Source organism: Cebus imitator, unplaced genomic scaffold (assembly GCF_001604975.1).
Source record: "Cebus imitator isolate Cc_AM_T3 unplaced genomic scaffold, Cebus_imitator-1.0 Scaffold27, whole genome shotgun sequence".
In the NCBI taxonomy this organism is placed as follows: Eukaryota; Metazoa; Chordata; class Mammalia; order Primates; family Cebidae; genus Cebus; species Cebus imitator.
In genome coordinates, this window is record NW_016107342.1 from 14,306,108 (window position 1) to 14,324,470 (window position 18,363).

The 18,363-nt window shown below is 34.6% G+C and overlaps 1 protein-coding gene across 3 annotated transcripts in view; it reads left to right on the forward strand.

The window, feature by feature from the left end:
• Positions 1-18,363, forward strand: part of LRP1B (LDL receptor related protein 1B) — a 1,911,091-nt gene that overhangs the window by 1,292,163 nt on the left and 600,565 nt on the right. For all 3 annotated transcript variants that reach the window (XM_017523186.2, XM_037736613.1, XM_037736614.1), the window contains exons 28-29: positions 7,620-7,751; positions 9,085-9,312. In XM_017523186.2, the coding sequence (XP_017378675.1) occupies positions 7,620-7,751; positions 9,085-9,312 (360 nt within the window). The remainder of the gene's footprint in view (positions 1-7,619; positions 7,752-9,084; positions 9,313-18,363) is intronic.

Below are 18,363 nucleotides of genomic sequence, written 5' to 3' on the forward strand. Positions count from 1 at the left end.
AAGGCTTTTTGTTTCTTTTAGTCAAAAAGAAATACCCTCAAAAACATGTTTCAGCATGGTGGAGGTGCATCTCAAATATTTGCAGGTTGTTTGAATTGTTTGCTTCCACAATTTACTATATTAGGTTCTAGTCTAGGCCCAATGGCTGATGCTGGTAATCACAGCATTTTTGGAGGCTGAAGCAGGCAAATCGCTGGGGTTCACAGTTTAAGACCAGTCTGGGCAACATGGCGAAACTCTGTCTCTACAGAAAACAAACAAACAAACAAAACTAACTAGACTGGATAAAGATAATGCAGTACATATATACCATGGAATACTATGCAGCCATAAAAAGGAATGTGGTCATGTTCTCTGCAGGGACATGGATGGAGCTGGAAGCCATTATTCTCAGCAAACTAAAGCAGGAACAGAACACTAAATACCACATGTTCTCACTTAAAAGTGGGAGCTGAATGATGAGAACACATGGACATATGGTGGGGAACAACACACACTGGAGCCTGTTGAGGGTGGGGGTAGGGGAGAGAGAGCATCAGGAAGAATAGCTAATGGATACCGATGGATACTGGGATTAATACCTAGGCGACTGGTTGATCTGTTCAGGAAACCATATGTTTACCTGTGTAACAAACCTGCACATCCTGCACATGTACCGCAGAACTTAACATAAAAGTTAAAGAAAAAAAAAAGATCTAATTACTTGCCATATAAATTAAATTCTCTCTTTCTCTCTCTCTTACATCCTTCTCTCTCTATATATATTAAATATATATGAAATATATATTTCATGTATATTAACATATGAAATACATATTTAATATAATATAAATATATATTTCATATATATTTAATAAAATATGTGTGAAATATATATGAAATATATATTTATATTATATCAAATATATATTTCATATATGTTAATATATATATGAAATATATATTAATATATATAAGATATATTTTTTAATATATATATGAAATATATATTTCATATATATATATAAGATATATATATTTTAGCCAAGTTGATAACCTGTAGAATAGAGGCTGCACACATACATAATACATTGTATTGTTCTTCCTACCGTTTACTAGTTTCTAGTGTCATATACTATCAGTATGAGATTTATTTGATCTAACATGTACCCTATTTAAAATGCAGAATCCCTAGTTCTACTCCAAAATCAGGGTTTCTCAATTTCTGCACTTTACACATTTTGGGCCAGATAAATCTTAGTTAGTTATGGGCGAGATAGTTCTCAGCTACCCTTCTTGTAAATTGTAGGATGTTTATTAGATCCTTCATCTCTGTTCACTAAGATACCAACAGTATTTCAAGTCATAACAACCAAAAATGTTTCAATTTGTTCCCAGATGTTCCTTCATCACCACTGATTAAGAACAACTGTCCTAGATTTTTTAAAAAATACTGTGAAAAGAGAATCATTATAAAGATAGAAACTTCCCTGATATGTTTTTTATTTCTTTCAAAGCATATAGCAAGTGGAATAAACAGAGAATAAATTAAGACACGAGAAAGACATGTCTTCTCTTTAGAACAAGTGAAAGTTTGTTGGTATTTTAGGACACATTTCCCGCATAAATGTAACATTATATTACATATTTAGTTTCATCCTTTTACAGTGAAACCTGTATACAGATGGAAATATTTTTTGTGGTTTTTAAAAATTCTCTCTGTAGAGATACCTGTAAAAGATCAGATAAATTTTTTAGACATGTTATATTCTACTTGGTAGAGTACAGTATGAAATTAATTCATAAAGTATGACATAATTTGAGGAAAGTAGCTGCCTCATAACTGGTACTGTTGGAATCTGGTGAAAGTAAAACATTCATTATTTGCACATATTTTATGTGTGTATGTTTTAAATAAGTAATTCACTCAGGTTCTTCAATGTGAAATGTTAAACTTATCACTTGAAGATGTTTGACATGGAGAAAAAAGGATTTGAGATTAGTGTTTACTTGCAAAGTACTTCTGAAAATTTCTTTCTTTAAAAGTATTAAGTCATTTCCTAAAGGAAAATTACTAATAAAGAAACATTATTTTATTACATTAGTAATTGTTTTTGTACAAATGAAATCATTAACAGGATAAATATTAGTTACTATCAAAAATGACTACATAGGAGAGAGAACAATCTTTCTTTACCAAATAAATTGGATCTTGGCATTCTGCTTTGAGCATGGTTTTATTAGGTAAATAAATATACATATTTTATATTGCGTGAACATTTATGTGTATTATGTTTGAATTTACTGAAAAACTGGTTGTTTAAAGTGCTGCCCCCCCCCCCCCCCCCTGAGAAATGGACTATAATTAAATACAGTTTGCATCAAATGTGAAATTATATTTAATAATACCATTTTTCTTCACAGAGCACACATCAGTCTTGTGTGACTGCACAATTAACACTTGTTTCTCCTATAAAGTATTGTAGTTATGCATTATTTAATCTTTTCGCCTGCCGCTATAATGCGCTTCAGAAGATTAACTTCCTAGATTTTTAGATTGCTGCAATTTTAGAACATATACCCATATACATTTATGTACATGCATATGAACCCAAATGTCCTTACAGCTAACACAATATTAAATATTATGGACATTTTAGGAAAAAAAGCAGTTGTATGCGTACAGGTCTTAGTTCCTACCAACATATCATCTATCTAGCTCAGAGAGTGACAAAGTACAGCCCTCAGGCTAAACTGAGCCCTCTATCTGTTACATAAATAACGTTTCATTTTAACACAGTCACACCTCTTCATTCTCCTACTGTTTTATTGCCGTTTTTGTGTTACAGTAGCAGAGTTGAATAATCACTATGGAGAACATAAAGCCTGCAGAAGTCCATATGTCTACAATCTATCTGGCCTTTAACATGAAAAGCTTACCAACCACTGGTTTAGCTAGAAAGAACAACAAATACCAATACAAAATATACGAACAAATGTCGCTAACTAGAAAAATAGGACAGCAACCAGTAAATTCTCTAATCGATATAAAAGCAATAATTATAACCAATATTTCATGATGAAAGAAATCAGCACTAGCTGGCTTCATTTGAAAATGATTCATGGCAGAAAGATGAATTGAGCTGGGTCATGAAGAAAGATTAATGAAAAGATACTGATGAAATTCTAGGGGAAGAAAACTACACCATGTGGAGGTGGAAAAGAATAAACTATGGATATTCAGGGAATAATGAGGAACACATTCTAGTGTGTGCATAATGTGTATGTACAAGGAAAGCGGTAGTTGAGTCTTGGAAGATAGATTTGTGTTTAGAAAGAGAGGTGGTTGTATTTGGGGAAATATCACAGAGTGCCAGTTTATAGCATAGCAGTCATTCAACGTGAAGAAATTAATTTGGAAATATGTTGGAAGAGTAGAGGTAAAAAGAAACATATATTAGAGAAAATCTCTACAATACTTGAGAAATGATTAAATAAGGCAGTGAAAACTAAATGAAAAGAATATTTTGGAGTAAAAATTGTGTTTGTGTGAAAGATTGATGACTTCTGTTTTTTGTTTGTTTGCTTTTTGAGACAGTCTTATTCTGTGGCCCAGGCTAAAGTAAAGTGATGTGATTAGAGTTCACTGCAGGTTCAAACTCCTGGGCTCAAGGGATCCTCTTATTATTGGCCTCCCAAAGCACTGGGATTACAGGTGTGAGCCACCACACCTGGCCTTGATGACTTCCTTAACAAAAATAAACAGAGAGTGAACTAGAATAAAGAGCTGGAGGGTAAATGGTAGTTGCAGGGAAGCCAGTCTGACTAGTGCTGAGGAGTCTTGGGGGAAATATTAATAGTAGGAGATAAGGCCGACACTTTGTGAGGTAGTCTGTGGGAAGCCTTTATTAAAAAAAAAATTTTTTTTTCAATAGAGATGGGACCTCCCTATGTTGCCCAGGCTGGCCTCTAATTGCTGGGCTTAAGTAATCCTCCCACTTTGGCCTCCCAAAGTGCTGGAATTATTGGTATGAGCTACCATGCCTGGCCCCCAATTTTTAAACAAAGCAGATATGATCCAGTATGTGTTTTACAAAGATAACTGTATGCAATGCAGAGAGACTAGATATCAAAGATTGGTTAGGAGTTTAGTGCAACAATCCAGGCAGAAAATGGAGAAAACCTAAATTGAGCCAGTGACCGTAGAATTGAAGAGAATTGAGTACAGGGTTAGTGTACAGAACCTTAAGTACCTGGGCGTAAGAACTTTGTTTTATCCACCATTATATCACATTTTTTTTTTCATGGTGTTGTAAACAACTAGGTGCTTCATAATGTTTTACTCAATGCATAAATAAAAGGTGGGGGGTATTACAGGTATCTCTAACGTTTTATATTTCATCAGTTTGAGTTCAGACAATATGAGCTTTCCGTGAACCCAGTCTGCCCAGCTGTACTTACATTTCATCTGTTAAGATTTATTATAGCATGCCATTGATCAATGCCTTTTCCATCTTTTGGATACAAATAAGTGGAATAGGCTTGGTTTTGTAGATGTTTACAGCCTCTGTAATCATACTGGATTTCCCAGTAGTATCTCTTAGAAAATAGCTACTTAATATCTAATTATAATTAATGCATATTATAAGGTTTTGTGGGCCATATGGTCTTTATTGAAGCTGTTCAATTCTACTATTGCAGTATGATAGCTGCCACGGCTAATATGTAAACCAATGGACATGGCTATGTTTCAATAAAACTTTATTTACAAAAACAGTCAGTTTTTGTAAATAACAGACCAGATTTGTCTCATGGGTTACTATCTGCTAATCCCTGCTTTCTATAAAAATGTGAGTATTATGAACAGTATTTTTAAATTTGGTAATTGGAATAGGTAACTGTGTTGACACACTTGTTTGGAAAGAAACTTTGAAATAACACTTTTAAATCCTTTAAAGTGAGAAGAGATGAAAATGAAAACTAAGAATTCTCTGTGGATTTTTCATGCTTCGAAGCATAAAATATTCTGAATTATACATTACAGTGTTATTAATAAGATATTGGGCTACAAAGTCAATGCATTTTTTTTTAACTTTACTATGTACCAAGAAACTTAGTATCTTTGCTTTTAAAAAGTATATATCTTTTTCATAATTATAGGGTATTGAGAAGAGTTGATATGATTCTGGCCTAAATATAATGAGGTTCAAGGTGAAATTCAAGTATCTACCATTAGACTGATGGATTATGCTTTTAATTTTCCTGAGAAATAACATTTTCTGTGCTAGTGTTTTTGAACAAACTTCTTCTTCCTTCTCTTCTCTTTTACTCCTCTTTCTTTTTTCTTTTTCCTTCCTCATTTTATTCTTTTTTTTTTTTTAACATGTGGAGAAATTTGAGTTTTTCCTTTCTGTCTACCTCACTGTATCTGACACTTAACACTGCCTCTTATTCACTCCTCCTCCTGTCCTGGAACACCTTTCTGCCTTTCCTTCCCACCTGCCTTCTTTCTTTTCTAACTTGTGATTCCTTAGGGACTTCAATTATTATAACAGATAAAATTGAAAGATAATAAAGAACAAAATAAGTACTGCTTCCTCTGTGTGACAAAGAAATTGTACTAGAAATAAATCTCTAGGACAATAGCTTCTACTTGTCTAACATTTTTTTTGTTCTTAATTTTCTTAGGAGAATGACTTCTTTTGTGAATCTCATTTTCCTTTATTTATTTATTGTTTTTAACAAATAAAAAGACAGTATTACTTTTATCATCTTGATGTGAGAAATGCTGAAGATTGCCAAAAGCTGCATTGAATATTTATAAAATTCAGTTGATTTCTTATATCCTCTACACTTTTATTATCTCTTTGATTTTTATTCTTTGTGTTTTAAAACCCCACAGGATTTTATTGACTTTTGTAAGAGGGAGGGAAATACCTTTTCTCTATCCATCCCAGGTTCATGGCTGAGGTCTATAACAAAAGGCAGATTAACAAGAGAAGTACTGAAACCTAATACAGGTATTATATGACACAGAAGCCTTCTGAGGAAATAAAGACCTGAAGAAATGGTTAAAATCTGGGTAGTTTTATGCTAGAAGGTATGATCTAATGGTAATAAACTTGAGGAAATTTGACAAGGCCTATTTATTCAGATTCTTTTCTGTGTCCCTGTATCTTCAGAGATAAGGATGCTTCTTTTTTCAAGGCTTAGGAAGAGCACCTCTAAGTGGGAGTTTTGTGACCTGCTTCAGGGAAGGTCAGAAAGTCCCTTCTAGTTTTTATGACCTGTTTCAGGAAAGAGGGACGGAGGGTAGGTCATGGAGACTTTCCTGCTTCTATCATTTTCCAATGGGCTAAGGTGGCATATTTTTGGCATGTCTCAACCTTATACGACTTTGAGCAAGGGGACATGGTTGGAAGTTACCACTCATGAGTTGAAAGCTAACATTTTGATGATGGGACTATAAGAATAACTCTTTTCTGCCTTCAGTTTAGTAGGCTATTTCTAATGACTTTTTTCAACTACATAGGCTCTATAAAAATAAGATTAAATATACTAGTTATTGATCAATTGAAATTAAAATCTTATCCAAAAGACATGACAAAACAAGAAATCTAAAAATTAAAATGTCTCAAGGCATTCAATTTCATCAGAAAATGACACTGAGCTGCAAAATTTAATGTTCTGTTCTAAATTTGACAAATCATAACTTATTTTTACAAAGTAATTAAGTATGTATATGTGGAGCAATCCTTAGCCATGGAATCCGTTAATACAGAAAAAGTAATAAAGGAGTAGATGACTTACTCATGAAGGCAGACAGACATTTCTTCACATAGGCCTCCTTTGAAGAACAGCAGGTGTCTGAAGGAAAGGTATATATGTAACAGCAGTTTCTTGGGGAAGCCTTTAAAAGTGGTACGCCAAGGCAAGAAGGGAATCTACAAGGTTGGTTAAGAAAATAGCAACATCTAATGGAACTTCCAATGTTTGGGTTATAATCTTAGTTTATTTTCTATTACACTCAATTATTATTCCTGGTTACCCCTCAGGCTAAATTCGTAACAAGCGTCTAATTTTGTTTTGTTTTTGAGACGCAGTCTTGCTCTGTCGTGCAGGCTAGAGTGCAGTGGCACCATCTTGGCTAACGGCAACCTCTGCCTCCTGGGGTCAAGTGACTCTCCTGCCTCAGCCTCCCAAGTAGCTAGGACTAAATGCTACAGGCGTGTCACCATGCCTGGTTAATTGTTTTGTATTTGTACTAAGGAGCGGGTTTCACTGTATTAGCCAGACGATGTCGATCTCCTGACCTCGTGATCTACCTGCCACAGCTTCCCAAACTGCTGGGATTACAGGCAGAAGCCACTGCGCCCAGCCACTACTTCTAAGTAATAGAATGCTTGCCATTCGTCTTAGAGATAGTTGACGGAGATTTCTTAGTTATCTTTGAAATAATGTTTTTATTAATGTAATTGCTGTGTATGATTGTCTATTACTGTCATATTAATCACCCTACTAATGGGTTCTATGTAGGAAACTTTACTTTGAATCATTAGGTGAATAACCGCTGTCAACCTCAGAGGTTCCCTAATACATTCTTCCTTCTTCACTGTTCATATTTCACTGTGTAATTACAGCTCCCAATCCTTGTGAAGCTAATGATGGCAAAGGCCCCTGCTCTCACATGTGTCTGATCAATCACAATAGGAGTGCTGCATGTGCGTGCCCCCACTTGATGAAGCTTTCCTCAGACAAGAAGACCTGCTATGGTAAATTTGTTAGAGTTCTAATAGAATCTAAAAACAAGATTGAATTCTCTCAAATTATATTAGCATTCAGATTTTACTCATAGTAAAGCAGAATGAGTTTTTTTTTTTTTTCAAAAATATTTTAGGTGGTGCAAATTTCCAGTCACTATTGATGATTCATCTGCTTTGGGGGAGACGTTCAAATTCTTTAAATATGTGATATATTGTACTTTGCTATTTATCACCTTATTCATTTTTTTTTCTTGCTACTTTCTTATTTGGTGTGTTAGCAGAATTTATCTCTGCAAAGCAGGAAGATTTGTAAGTGAAAGTGCATTATCAGAAAATGATGATGTAGGTAACCTTCATAACAAAGAGGTGCTTAACAGCTTTAATCTGCTCTTCTAAAGTCACTCTAGCATCACTTGGTAGCAGATTATCAACTTGAAAGGGGAAAAAATGAAGTAAAATATGTAACTTGGAAAGATCTGTAAAAAAAATAACCACACATTAAACAATGCATTTAAACTAAAAAGATAAATTTTGTGTATAAAAATTTGTGCTTTTTATTAATCATTTTATTTATTTGCAAACCAATTACTTAATTTTAAGGACAGAAAAAAAATGTACTCACTAAAAATTCAAAAATCAGGAATTCAGATACATGTAGCTTTAATTTACACAGTAATAACATATCTCAACACCAATAATCTGAAAGACAACAACAACAACAAAAATAGAATATCTGTAACTCCTTTTTGTATTTGCTCTGATATTTTATAAATGCAGTGCAAGGAAGGCATCTATGGAAGTAAAAGCAATATAATGCCTCAAAATGTTGGTTACTACAAATTTATAAGAAATTACACCAGAAGCATTATTTGAACCCTAATTTTTATGGGAAAAACATATACTGTACAAGATTTTTAATAGCAGTGTTTAATTTTATTCAATGACAGTATAGGAAAAATGTTCTTAGATTCCCTCAAAAAGCTTTTAATGCAATACAATATTGTAATTATGTACAAAGAATAAATATCATATTGGATACTAGCAGTTTATGTAGTTTGGCAACTTTTAAATTCTAAGGTCACTGAGAATTGATTACTGAGGTTATGTGGGTGTTTCTAGCTAAAGAAAAATGATAATGTAATGATTCTAACTCATTTTACATTTATTTCTATTAAATATCTTAATTTAAAATAGATACATTATTTCTGCATTGTTTCCATCAAATATTGACTATGATTTTGGGGAGTTAAAATGTATTAAATCAAGGAATATTTTAGAATTTCTAGACTGTTTCAAGCTTGTCAACTTCATAAGAGAAAAACAATTTCTGTTTCTTTTCTAGAAATGAAAAAGTTTCTTCTTTATGCAAGACATTCTGAAATCAGAGGAGTGGATATTGACAATCCATATTTTAACTTTATCACGGCATTTACAGTCCCTGATATTGATGATGTTACTGTGATAGACTTTGATGCATCTGAGGAACGTTTATATTGGACAGATATTAAAACGCAAACCATCAAACGAGCTTTTATTAATGGAACTGGGTTAGAAACTGTTATTTCAAGAGGTAAAAAAATTGTACATTTTACAACTTCAAAAATGTTTGTTATTCAATTTATAGTAATCATAAGTCTTTTATATTCTTGGTCTATTATTCAACTCTATGCTGTTAACTGAAAGTTAGAATTGGTTAGAGATTTAATAATATGCTACCTCCTTATAATTGTAGAATTTTATAATTCAATTGCACAGAGCAGACTGATAATTAGAAATTTACTTTCATGTGAAGAAAAACTTTAGAACATCTCCTTAAAATTTACATTTCTTGACTGGATGTGGTGGCTCATGCCTGTAATCCCAGCATTTTGGGAGGCCAAGGCAGGTGGATCACTTGAGGTCAGGAGTTCGAGACCATCCTGACCAACATGGTTAAACCCCATTTCTACTAAAAATACAAAATTATCTGGGCGTGGTGGCACATGCTTGTAATCCCAGCTACTTCAGCTACTTGGGAAGCAGAGGCAGGAGACTCACTTGAACCCAGGAGGTAGAGGTTGCAGTGAGCTAAGATCATGCCATTGCGCTCCAGCATGGGCAAAAAGAGCAAAACTCTGTCTCCCCAAAATAATAAAACAAAGTTTAAAAATTAAAAAAAAATTAGATGTCTAAATAAACAGACTTAAAGGCTCTTTTTTGCTGATGGGGGAATAGCTATATTTGCAGGGAGAAAATGTAGGATATTGGGAAGGATTGGTTTCTCTTTCCTACTTAAGCTTATAAACAACTTCCCTTTTTACATATTTTTATGGAACCAGACTAAACAAATAAGACAGGAAAATATTCTCAGATCTATTAATGGTTCCTATCTTTTTCCTGACTCAGCAGGTTAAATTATCGGTTCTAAGAGAATGTTGTTCAACTAACCCATTAAAAAAAAAAAAAAAAAAAAAAAAAAAAAAAAAAAAAAAAAAAAAAAAAAAGGAGTAACTTTTCCCAATATAGGGAACATAGCTGAAATGAGAAAAACATGTACATGTCGTGGTTGAATTCTAAATTTTTAGCGTTGAGTTATCCTAATATTTGTGTAAAGTTTGGCATATTGTAATTTCTGGGTCAAGTATTACTTTATTGAATGTGTCTTTATTGGGCACTTACTATTTACCATGACTGAAAAACCAAAGACAAAGTTTCTCTTCAACCTAAACTTGGTAGAAAGATTTGGAAGGGGATGGAGAAAAGAGTAATCAGTAATTCATACAGAGGCATCAAACACCTATGCTTTAAAGTCTATTGAAAATTTAAAGTCAGACGTATCTGGACAGTGATAAGTATCATAATGAAGGTAATAGAAAGTGCAGGTTTTATTCATAATCGTTTTTAATGCTAGGTTAGCTTGAGTACCATTAATAGATCTGAGACTATTTGACCACAGAAATAAGGTTGTATTTAAGCTAGCTCTTTACTGATCTCAGGTTAGCACTGTTAAAACAGTTTATTGAATAGTTTGGTTATAAGTTTGTTCAAATATTTATTTCAAACTTTCTGACAAAGAAGAGTCTTTATAAAAAAGCTAATGCAAAGATTTCCTCTTTGTTCAGAATTTTTTACATGGACAGGGGGATAATGTGGTTGGATAATCATTTTAGACTAGATTAAAAATAGGAACAATGACTGATGAAATGTGATTAAATCCCTTGCAAGACCAAGTAAAGGACATTAGATGTCTCCCAAAATTGACAAACAGTTAGGTGGTCTTCCCTGAAGAAATTCACCAAAGTCTAACAGGAAAATGTTGTAAATATTTAATAGTACCCAAAAGGCTCTGTGAATTATATAGAGCAAAAGACGTTGTATCTTTAAAATAAAATTAGGAGACAATTTTTTGTCTTTAATTATGAACTGGTATCTAGTAGTAATTTAGTGAGTTTATCTTTGAGAAAATCATCAAGACTTACTTCTATTTAGCAGACTTTATTCATAATTCTCAACCAATATTTGAGCAAAAATACTTTTCACTAATAATACATATGCTTATTAGGAACAATAATTGCACATTTAGTCATTTTGAAAAATATTGGAACATTTTTGTTTTTTGTGTTTTGTTTTGAGATGGAGTCTTGCTCTGTCCCAGGCTGCAGTGCAGTGGCGTGATCTCGGCTCACTGCAACTTCTGCCTCCCAGGTTCAAGAGATTCTGCTGCCTCAGCCTCCCAAGTAGATGGGATTACAGGCATGTGCCACCTTGCCTGGCTAATTTTTGTATTTCTAGTAGAGATGGAGTTTCATATGTTGGCCAGGTTGGTCTCAAACTCCTGACATCGTGATCTACCCTCATCGGCCTCCCAGAGTGCTGGGATTCCAGGGGTGAGCCACTGGGCCTGGCCCGAACATTTTCTATATAGTGAGAAACTGAAGGAGAGCCAGGATAGACTGAATGATATGGCTCATGGAATGAGGGGTGTATCTTTACAAGCTGAAAGATCTAAGGAAATACACACCAAATTATGTCAACCTTTATAAGACAAGTTTTTAATGTTTATATTAATTCTGAAAATAATAGGAATTAAAGAAGATGAGATTTGCCTTTGGAAGGGGCCACTTTAGCTACTGTGTTTAATAGAGAGTTCTAGTTGTTCTGGGTAGGTGAGCAGTGAACTCTGGGAGACAGGCTAGTTGGCTGTTACAGTGGCTCTAGTAAGAAATATTAGAAGCCTCAACTAGGATGGGGGAAAACACAGATGGAGAAACATGGACAAATTATAGAGATATCAAAGAGTAAGAACATAAAGGAACTTGACAATTAATTGGACATAAAGTTTGAGGAACAGACATTGTCAAGGATGACTCCTTTTCTGACTTACACCACAGGCTGAATAATGTTACCTTTCAGTTTCTTCCAGAATGAAACTTTGTTAAAGACAGATATATCTTTCTATTAGCACAAAGACTTGAGATGAGCTGTTGACAGTTTAGCTTCTGAACTCATCAAAAGATCTCAAATCCCACCAGTAATTGTACTTGATTTTATCCTTTCATCTTTAAGAAACTCTATGAATGACTCTGAAAACCTGTGGGTCTCTGTATTTTCTCACTTAGCTGTCTTCTCTCTATTGAGCTTTATCTTGAGAGACTTTATTTTCTTATCTTCCTTAGTCTAAATCTAATGTGGGATTAGCTTCAAAAATTGGGCCCCAAATAAATCTGTGCCTACATTTCCCATTACTTTCTTCCCAAGTGGGCTATTTTCTCCCTTCTTTTCCTTCCTTCCTTCCTTCCTTCCTTCCTTCCTTCCTTCCTTCCTTCCTTCCTTCCTTCCTTCTTTCTTTCCTTCCTTCCTCTCTCCTTCCTTCCTTCCTCTCTCCTTCCTTCCTTCCTTCCTTCCTTCCTTCCTTCCTTCCTTCATTCCCTCCCTCCCTCCCTCTCTCCCTCCTTCTCTCTCTCTCCCCTTCTTTCTTTCTTTCACTTTTGTTGTCCAGGCTGCAGTGCAGTGCTGGGATCTCTGTTCACTGCAACCTCTGCCTCCCAGTTCGACCAATTCTATGGCCTCAGCCTCCGAAGTAGCTGGGATTAGAGGCGTCTGCCACCCGGCCCAGCTAATTTTTTGAGACAAACACTGTATGTACCTCCTTGGTTCAAGCTTTCATGAGAGGATGTCGACATAATTTGCCAGCCTTATCATTCTATGTGTCCTGAAACACTAAGCTATTCTTAACTTATATATTGCCCACATGAGCTATTTGCTGTAAGTAGCTTAGAGCAAATAGTTTGAAAATAATTTTCATTACAGAACTCCAAATTGAGAGCTATTTTCTCTCATTCCTTTGTAGATAGTATCCCACTATCTTTTGACTTCCCCTGTTGCTATTGAGAATCCCCTTGCTTGTCTAATTGTCATTCTTCTTTTGGTGATGTGTCTTGGCTCTCTAGCTGCTTATAAAATCTTTCCTTTTTCCTCCTTATAGTATTTGTATTTTGCTACCTGGAGTTGTTGTATCTTCTATGGGGTCCTGTCTTTCATCAGTCCAGGGGGAAGAAATCCTCAAAAATTTTCTATTTTCTCTAACCCAGTCTTTCTACTTCCTACTTTGAAAACTCTAATTTATATGCTGAACTCTAATAAATGTGTTGGACTATTCATTCTGTTTACCAATTCAATTTCTTTGTTTCTCTGTGCTCTGGTTAACTTCTTTCAATTTGCTTTGTAGTTTACTAGTTGAATTGTGTCTAAACTGCTATTTGACACACCAAAAATTATTTTTTATATTGTATTTTTAATACCACAAGTTATTTTTGGTTCTCATTTATACCTTCCAAGAGAATCCTTTTTTTTTTTTTTTCCTTGAGACAGAATCTCTCACTGTGTCACCCAGGCTGTAGTGCAGTGGTGTGATCTCGACTCACTGCAATCTCTGCCTCCTGGGTTCATGCAATTCTCCTGCCTCAGCCTCCTGAGTAGCTAGGACTACACGAATGTGCCACCATGCCCAGCTAATTTTTTGTGTGTACTTTTAGTGGAGACAGAGTTTCACCATGTTGGCAAGGATGGTCTCTATCTCCTGACCTCTTGATCCACCTGCCTCAGCCTCCGAAAGTGCTGGGATTACAGGTGTGAGCCATTGTGCCCAGCTCGAGAATCTTTTAAAAGGAATCATTGCACTTTGCTTATTGTTCAAAGCATCATTTAATCCGTTAAGATATTCCACCTTGGCCGGGTGTGGTGGCTCATGCCTATAATTCTAGCACCTTGGGAAGCTGAGGTGGGCGGATCACCTGAAGTCAGGAGTTTGAGACTAGCCTGACCAATATGGGGAAACCCCATCTCTACTAAAAATACAAAATTAGCCATGCCTGGTGGCACATGCCTGTAATCCCAGCTACTCAGGAGGCTGAGGCAGGATAATTGCTTGAACTTGGGAGACGGAGATTGCGGTGAGATTGTGCCATTGTACTCCAGCCTGGGCAACAATAGCAAAACTCTGTCTCAAAAAAAAAAAGAAAGAAAGAAAGAAAGAAAAAGATATTCCACCTTGTCTTTATCCTGCATATAATAATTTATGAATATGTAGATCCTGGAGGTTCAAACCTTTTGTTTATTTTTCTTTTAACTGTTCTCTTATATCTCATTTCTTTGTGTGTGTTTTAATTATTTTTGTTCTGTTATGAGGATGAACTTAATGGGAAGTGTGAGTCTGCAGTTGAAGAAATTTTTTCTTTCACAGAAGACTTGAATTTTTTATTGATAGAGAGAAAGGAAGACACTATAAACCAGGAATCAATTTAATTTAATTTTTCCCATTTTTTGGTTTTGCAGTTATGGCAAACAGTACGTGCTTAATGAAGATTAACTCAATAAAATAATAACTGACCTAGAAATCACCAGTGGATTTCTCATGGCTAGTAATCTTTACTAACACAGTGGATTGCTTATTTATAAGCTAGTAGTCTATAGTAGCACAGTGGACCCCTGTTCTTAGGAATTCAGGTTATTTTTCCCCCCAGAGGAAGATAAAAAAAAAGTGTTTTGTTTTTATTTTTTAATTGTTCTTCTTTATAAGCAGGTACATTTTTTTCTCACACTCATCAGTCACTAGGGTGTGTCTATGTCCTTACCAATACCCAGGGGATCACTCTTATTTAGCTCACCCATTCTTTTTAAGTTTAAGGATTAAACCCTCTTACATTGAGCAACTCATATTCCATGAAGCTCTCAATTCTCAGAACAAGTGTTTGTCTCTATGATTGCACCAGCTTCCATATTCCCATTTGTCTTCCTTGATAGTTTTAGCTAATGTGTAAGTGTGTATGTTAGCATGTTGAGTTTTTCCTGACTGTCCTATGATCTCAACAGTGCATTTGAAAATTATAATTTATCATGCTTCAGTTTTGTGGCAATAAAGGGCTTTTTAGAATATACTTTATGATTAGTCTTAGTTCAAGAAATGAGAGATCCCAGAACTGGAAAATTTAACTCTCTGAGAAATTTAATGAGAGGTCTTGTGCTGATTTACTTGAAAACAAAAGAGCTAGACTTCATTATATCAATTTTTTTATCAAAAAGAAAAATATTATTAAATATATAATGATTTTTATTTTTCCTCCATATGCTTATGATTAGTTTGCCAGAGCATTCTGCAACAACCAGATGTAGGAATTAGTGATTGATAGACAAAAAACAAGAGTATTCTTTTGGACATAAAGATGATAATTAGAATGTCCAATCTGGAGGGGAGAAAAATGGTAAAAATAAAAATTCTAATTATGATTGCCTGAGTATGTATTTAAATACATACTCATCAACATAAACATATTTGGCTTTTTTAGCTCAGTTCACATACTCTTAAAATTTTAGGTCGTATAGTTCATGAATTTATTCATGAATTCATTAAAAATGTTAATGTTGAAGTCAATGTTGTATACAACTGGGGAGAGGGGGCAAAAAGACAAATGAGCAAGAAGCCTGCCCTCAAAACACATATGTGAAAGTAGTTATATACTAGCAAAGTAATGATCGGTAAAAATGATAGGTAAAAAGAGATCGACCAGGTACAGTTCTATTGAGTTAGGCAGATGGAGAAACTCTTTCCAGCTGGGATAGACAAGAGACATGATTAGGTTTTTGTGGTTAAAGGGATTACTTTCTTGATCAGCTGGCCTATTATGAATGAGATTCAGGCAAGTGGAGATGGGGCTAGGGTATGAAATCTAAACAGTTTCCCTACACTGTGGAAAGATGAGGACATATCTGGAAACCTGAAAACATATTTATATCATTTAAGTATAAAGTATTTGGTTAAAAATATTGAGAAATAAGGTTGGGAAAGTACTGTAGCTACATTCATACCATACGGAAAAGCAGGCTAAAAAGTTTAGACCTCACATTCTGGGTGACTAGAAGCTATTGAATACCTTGGGGCAAGTGAAGATCATGATTCAAAGCTCTCTAGTCAGAAAAATAACCTGGCAGCAAATAAATCAATTGCTTAGAAGAGGAAATGCTGGGTGCTATTGTAATATTAAAGCTAGAAGGAGATTTGAGAGAGCATGAACTATAGACTTGACAAAGACAAAATAGATCTTTATAGCTTTTATTTGGCTGTGCTTTACAATTTAAGACTGGAATATATTCTCTAGGCCATGTGATTAAGACTCTATCAGAAATGAATAAAAGGATATGGAGCATCAGAGACAACACTTACCCTTCACTCCCCACCAAAAACAAACAAACAAACAAAAATGAAAAAAAAAATACTTTGGAGAACATGTATTTTAGGAAAAATAGAAACTTATTTTATATTTTTGCCAAAACCAAGCAATCCAAGGTAAATTGCAGAAAGGATTAAGTTCTTAGATTGGCAAAGTATTCTTCAGTCTTACATAGGGCTGCATAAATATACATTAATATATTGTAATATTTATAACAATCCTATATATTATCTATAATTTGCCCATTTTACATGTAAGAAAAGAGACTAAACTACATTTAAGTGACTTGATTAATGACAAAAATAGACAATCTGAACAGCAACCCAAATCTTCTTGTTACATCAATACAGCCTCTCAGCAACCAGTTAACTCCAGAGAGTGAAAGAAGGGGAAAAAGGATAAAGATTCTGAGTGAGGGAAATAAATATGTATAATACGTGGCAGGTTAAATTTTAAGGAGGTAGTATATTACTTTTGTCTCAAAAAATGAGACAAGGCTGGCCGTGGTGTTTCACGCCTGTAATCCCAGCACTTTGGGAGGCTGAGGTGGGCAGATCACGAGGTCAGGAGTTTGAGACCAGCCTTTCACCAACATAGTGAAACCCCATCTCTACTAAAAATACAAAAATTAGCTGGGCATGGTGGCGTGCACCTGTATTTCCAGCTACTCGGGAGGCTGAGGCAAGAGAATCACTTGCACCCAGGAGGCAAAAGCTGCAGTGAGGCCTAATCCCGCCACTGCACTCCAGCCTGACCACAGAGTAAGAGTCCATCTCAAAAAAAAAAGGACAAAATTGGTTGAGGATAACTAAAAATAAGAAGGAATTTGAAGTTTAAGATTGAGAAATAAATAAAATAAGTTCACATATGAAATTCACCAACTTACCTGCCAATTCATCATGAAAAGTAATTTGCAGAGTAAGAGGGTTCTTCATTTGAAGAGAACTGGAAGCACACGTAACATTTTCTAAGGCAACTGTGATTAATTTAGAAATACTAAAAGGATTTTTTGAGCAGCAAGGTAGGCTCAGCTGAGAATCTAGCATGGCAATGTAAACTGGAAGCCTGCCATTCAAATACTACACTTTACAGCAGACTCAGAACTGCCAGGCCCTCCACACCTTGTTTTACTGTCTTATGGTTTGAACTACGTAGTTGGCTTACTTTACAGATCTGGAGTTTCCGCTTTCACATTAAAAAATCTAGCTTTGTGGCTTCTTTTGAAAAGACTAAAAAGGGAAGATACAGCAATTTGACTGGAGCTAAGTAGTAGCTGCTCAGAAGCTTTGATTGGAATATCACCAACCTTCAGCAATGACAGAATCTTGGGCCTCTCCCCAAAACTACTGAATTAGAATCTTTATTTTAACAATCTCCAGGTGTCTTGTAAGTTTGAGAAATAGTGGTTTAGAGAAGTCTACAAGTATAGAATGCTAGAACATATTAAAATTTTGTAAAATAAAACCAAATGAAGGTAGTCAAATGCTATAAATTGGGCACTAAACTGGCCTACTTTATCTGTTAATATTTCTTAAAAGATTTTTTGCATTAGTCATTTATAACACTTTTTTTTTCTTGAAAATGTGTAATTTTTAAGTGCAATTTGGAATGCGCAATTGTATTTAAGCCTAAATTCAATAATTGTTTTAAAAGATACCTAATTCAATAATATAGAAATAACAATCAAAATATTTATATTGGCTGGAACAAATCCAAACTTAATATAGAAATAACAATCAAAATATTTATATTGACTGTAACAAATCCAAACTTAGATTTCAGAATTTTCTGCAGAACCCACGTTGAAGAAATGTTAAAATGATTTTAGTGTCTTTTCTCAATTAATCCCTCTTAATTATCTATTATGAAAGATGTTCAACTCTGGTGATTCTTTTAGGGAAGTTGAATTGTTTTAT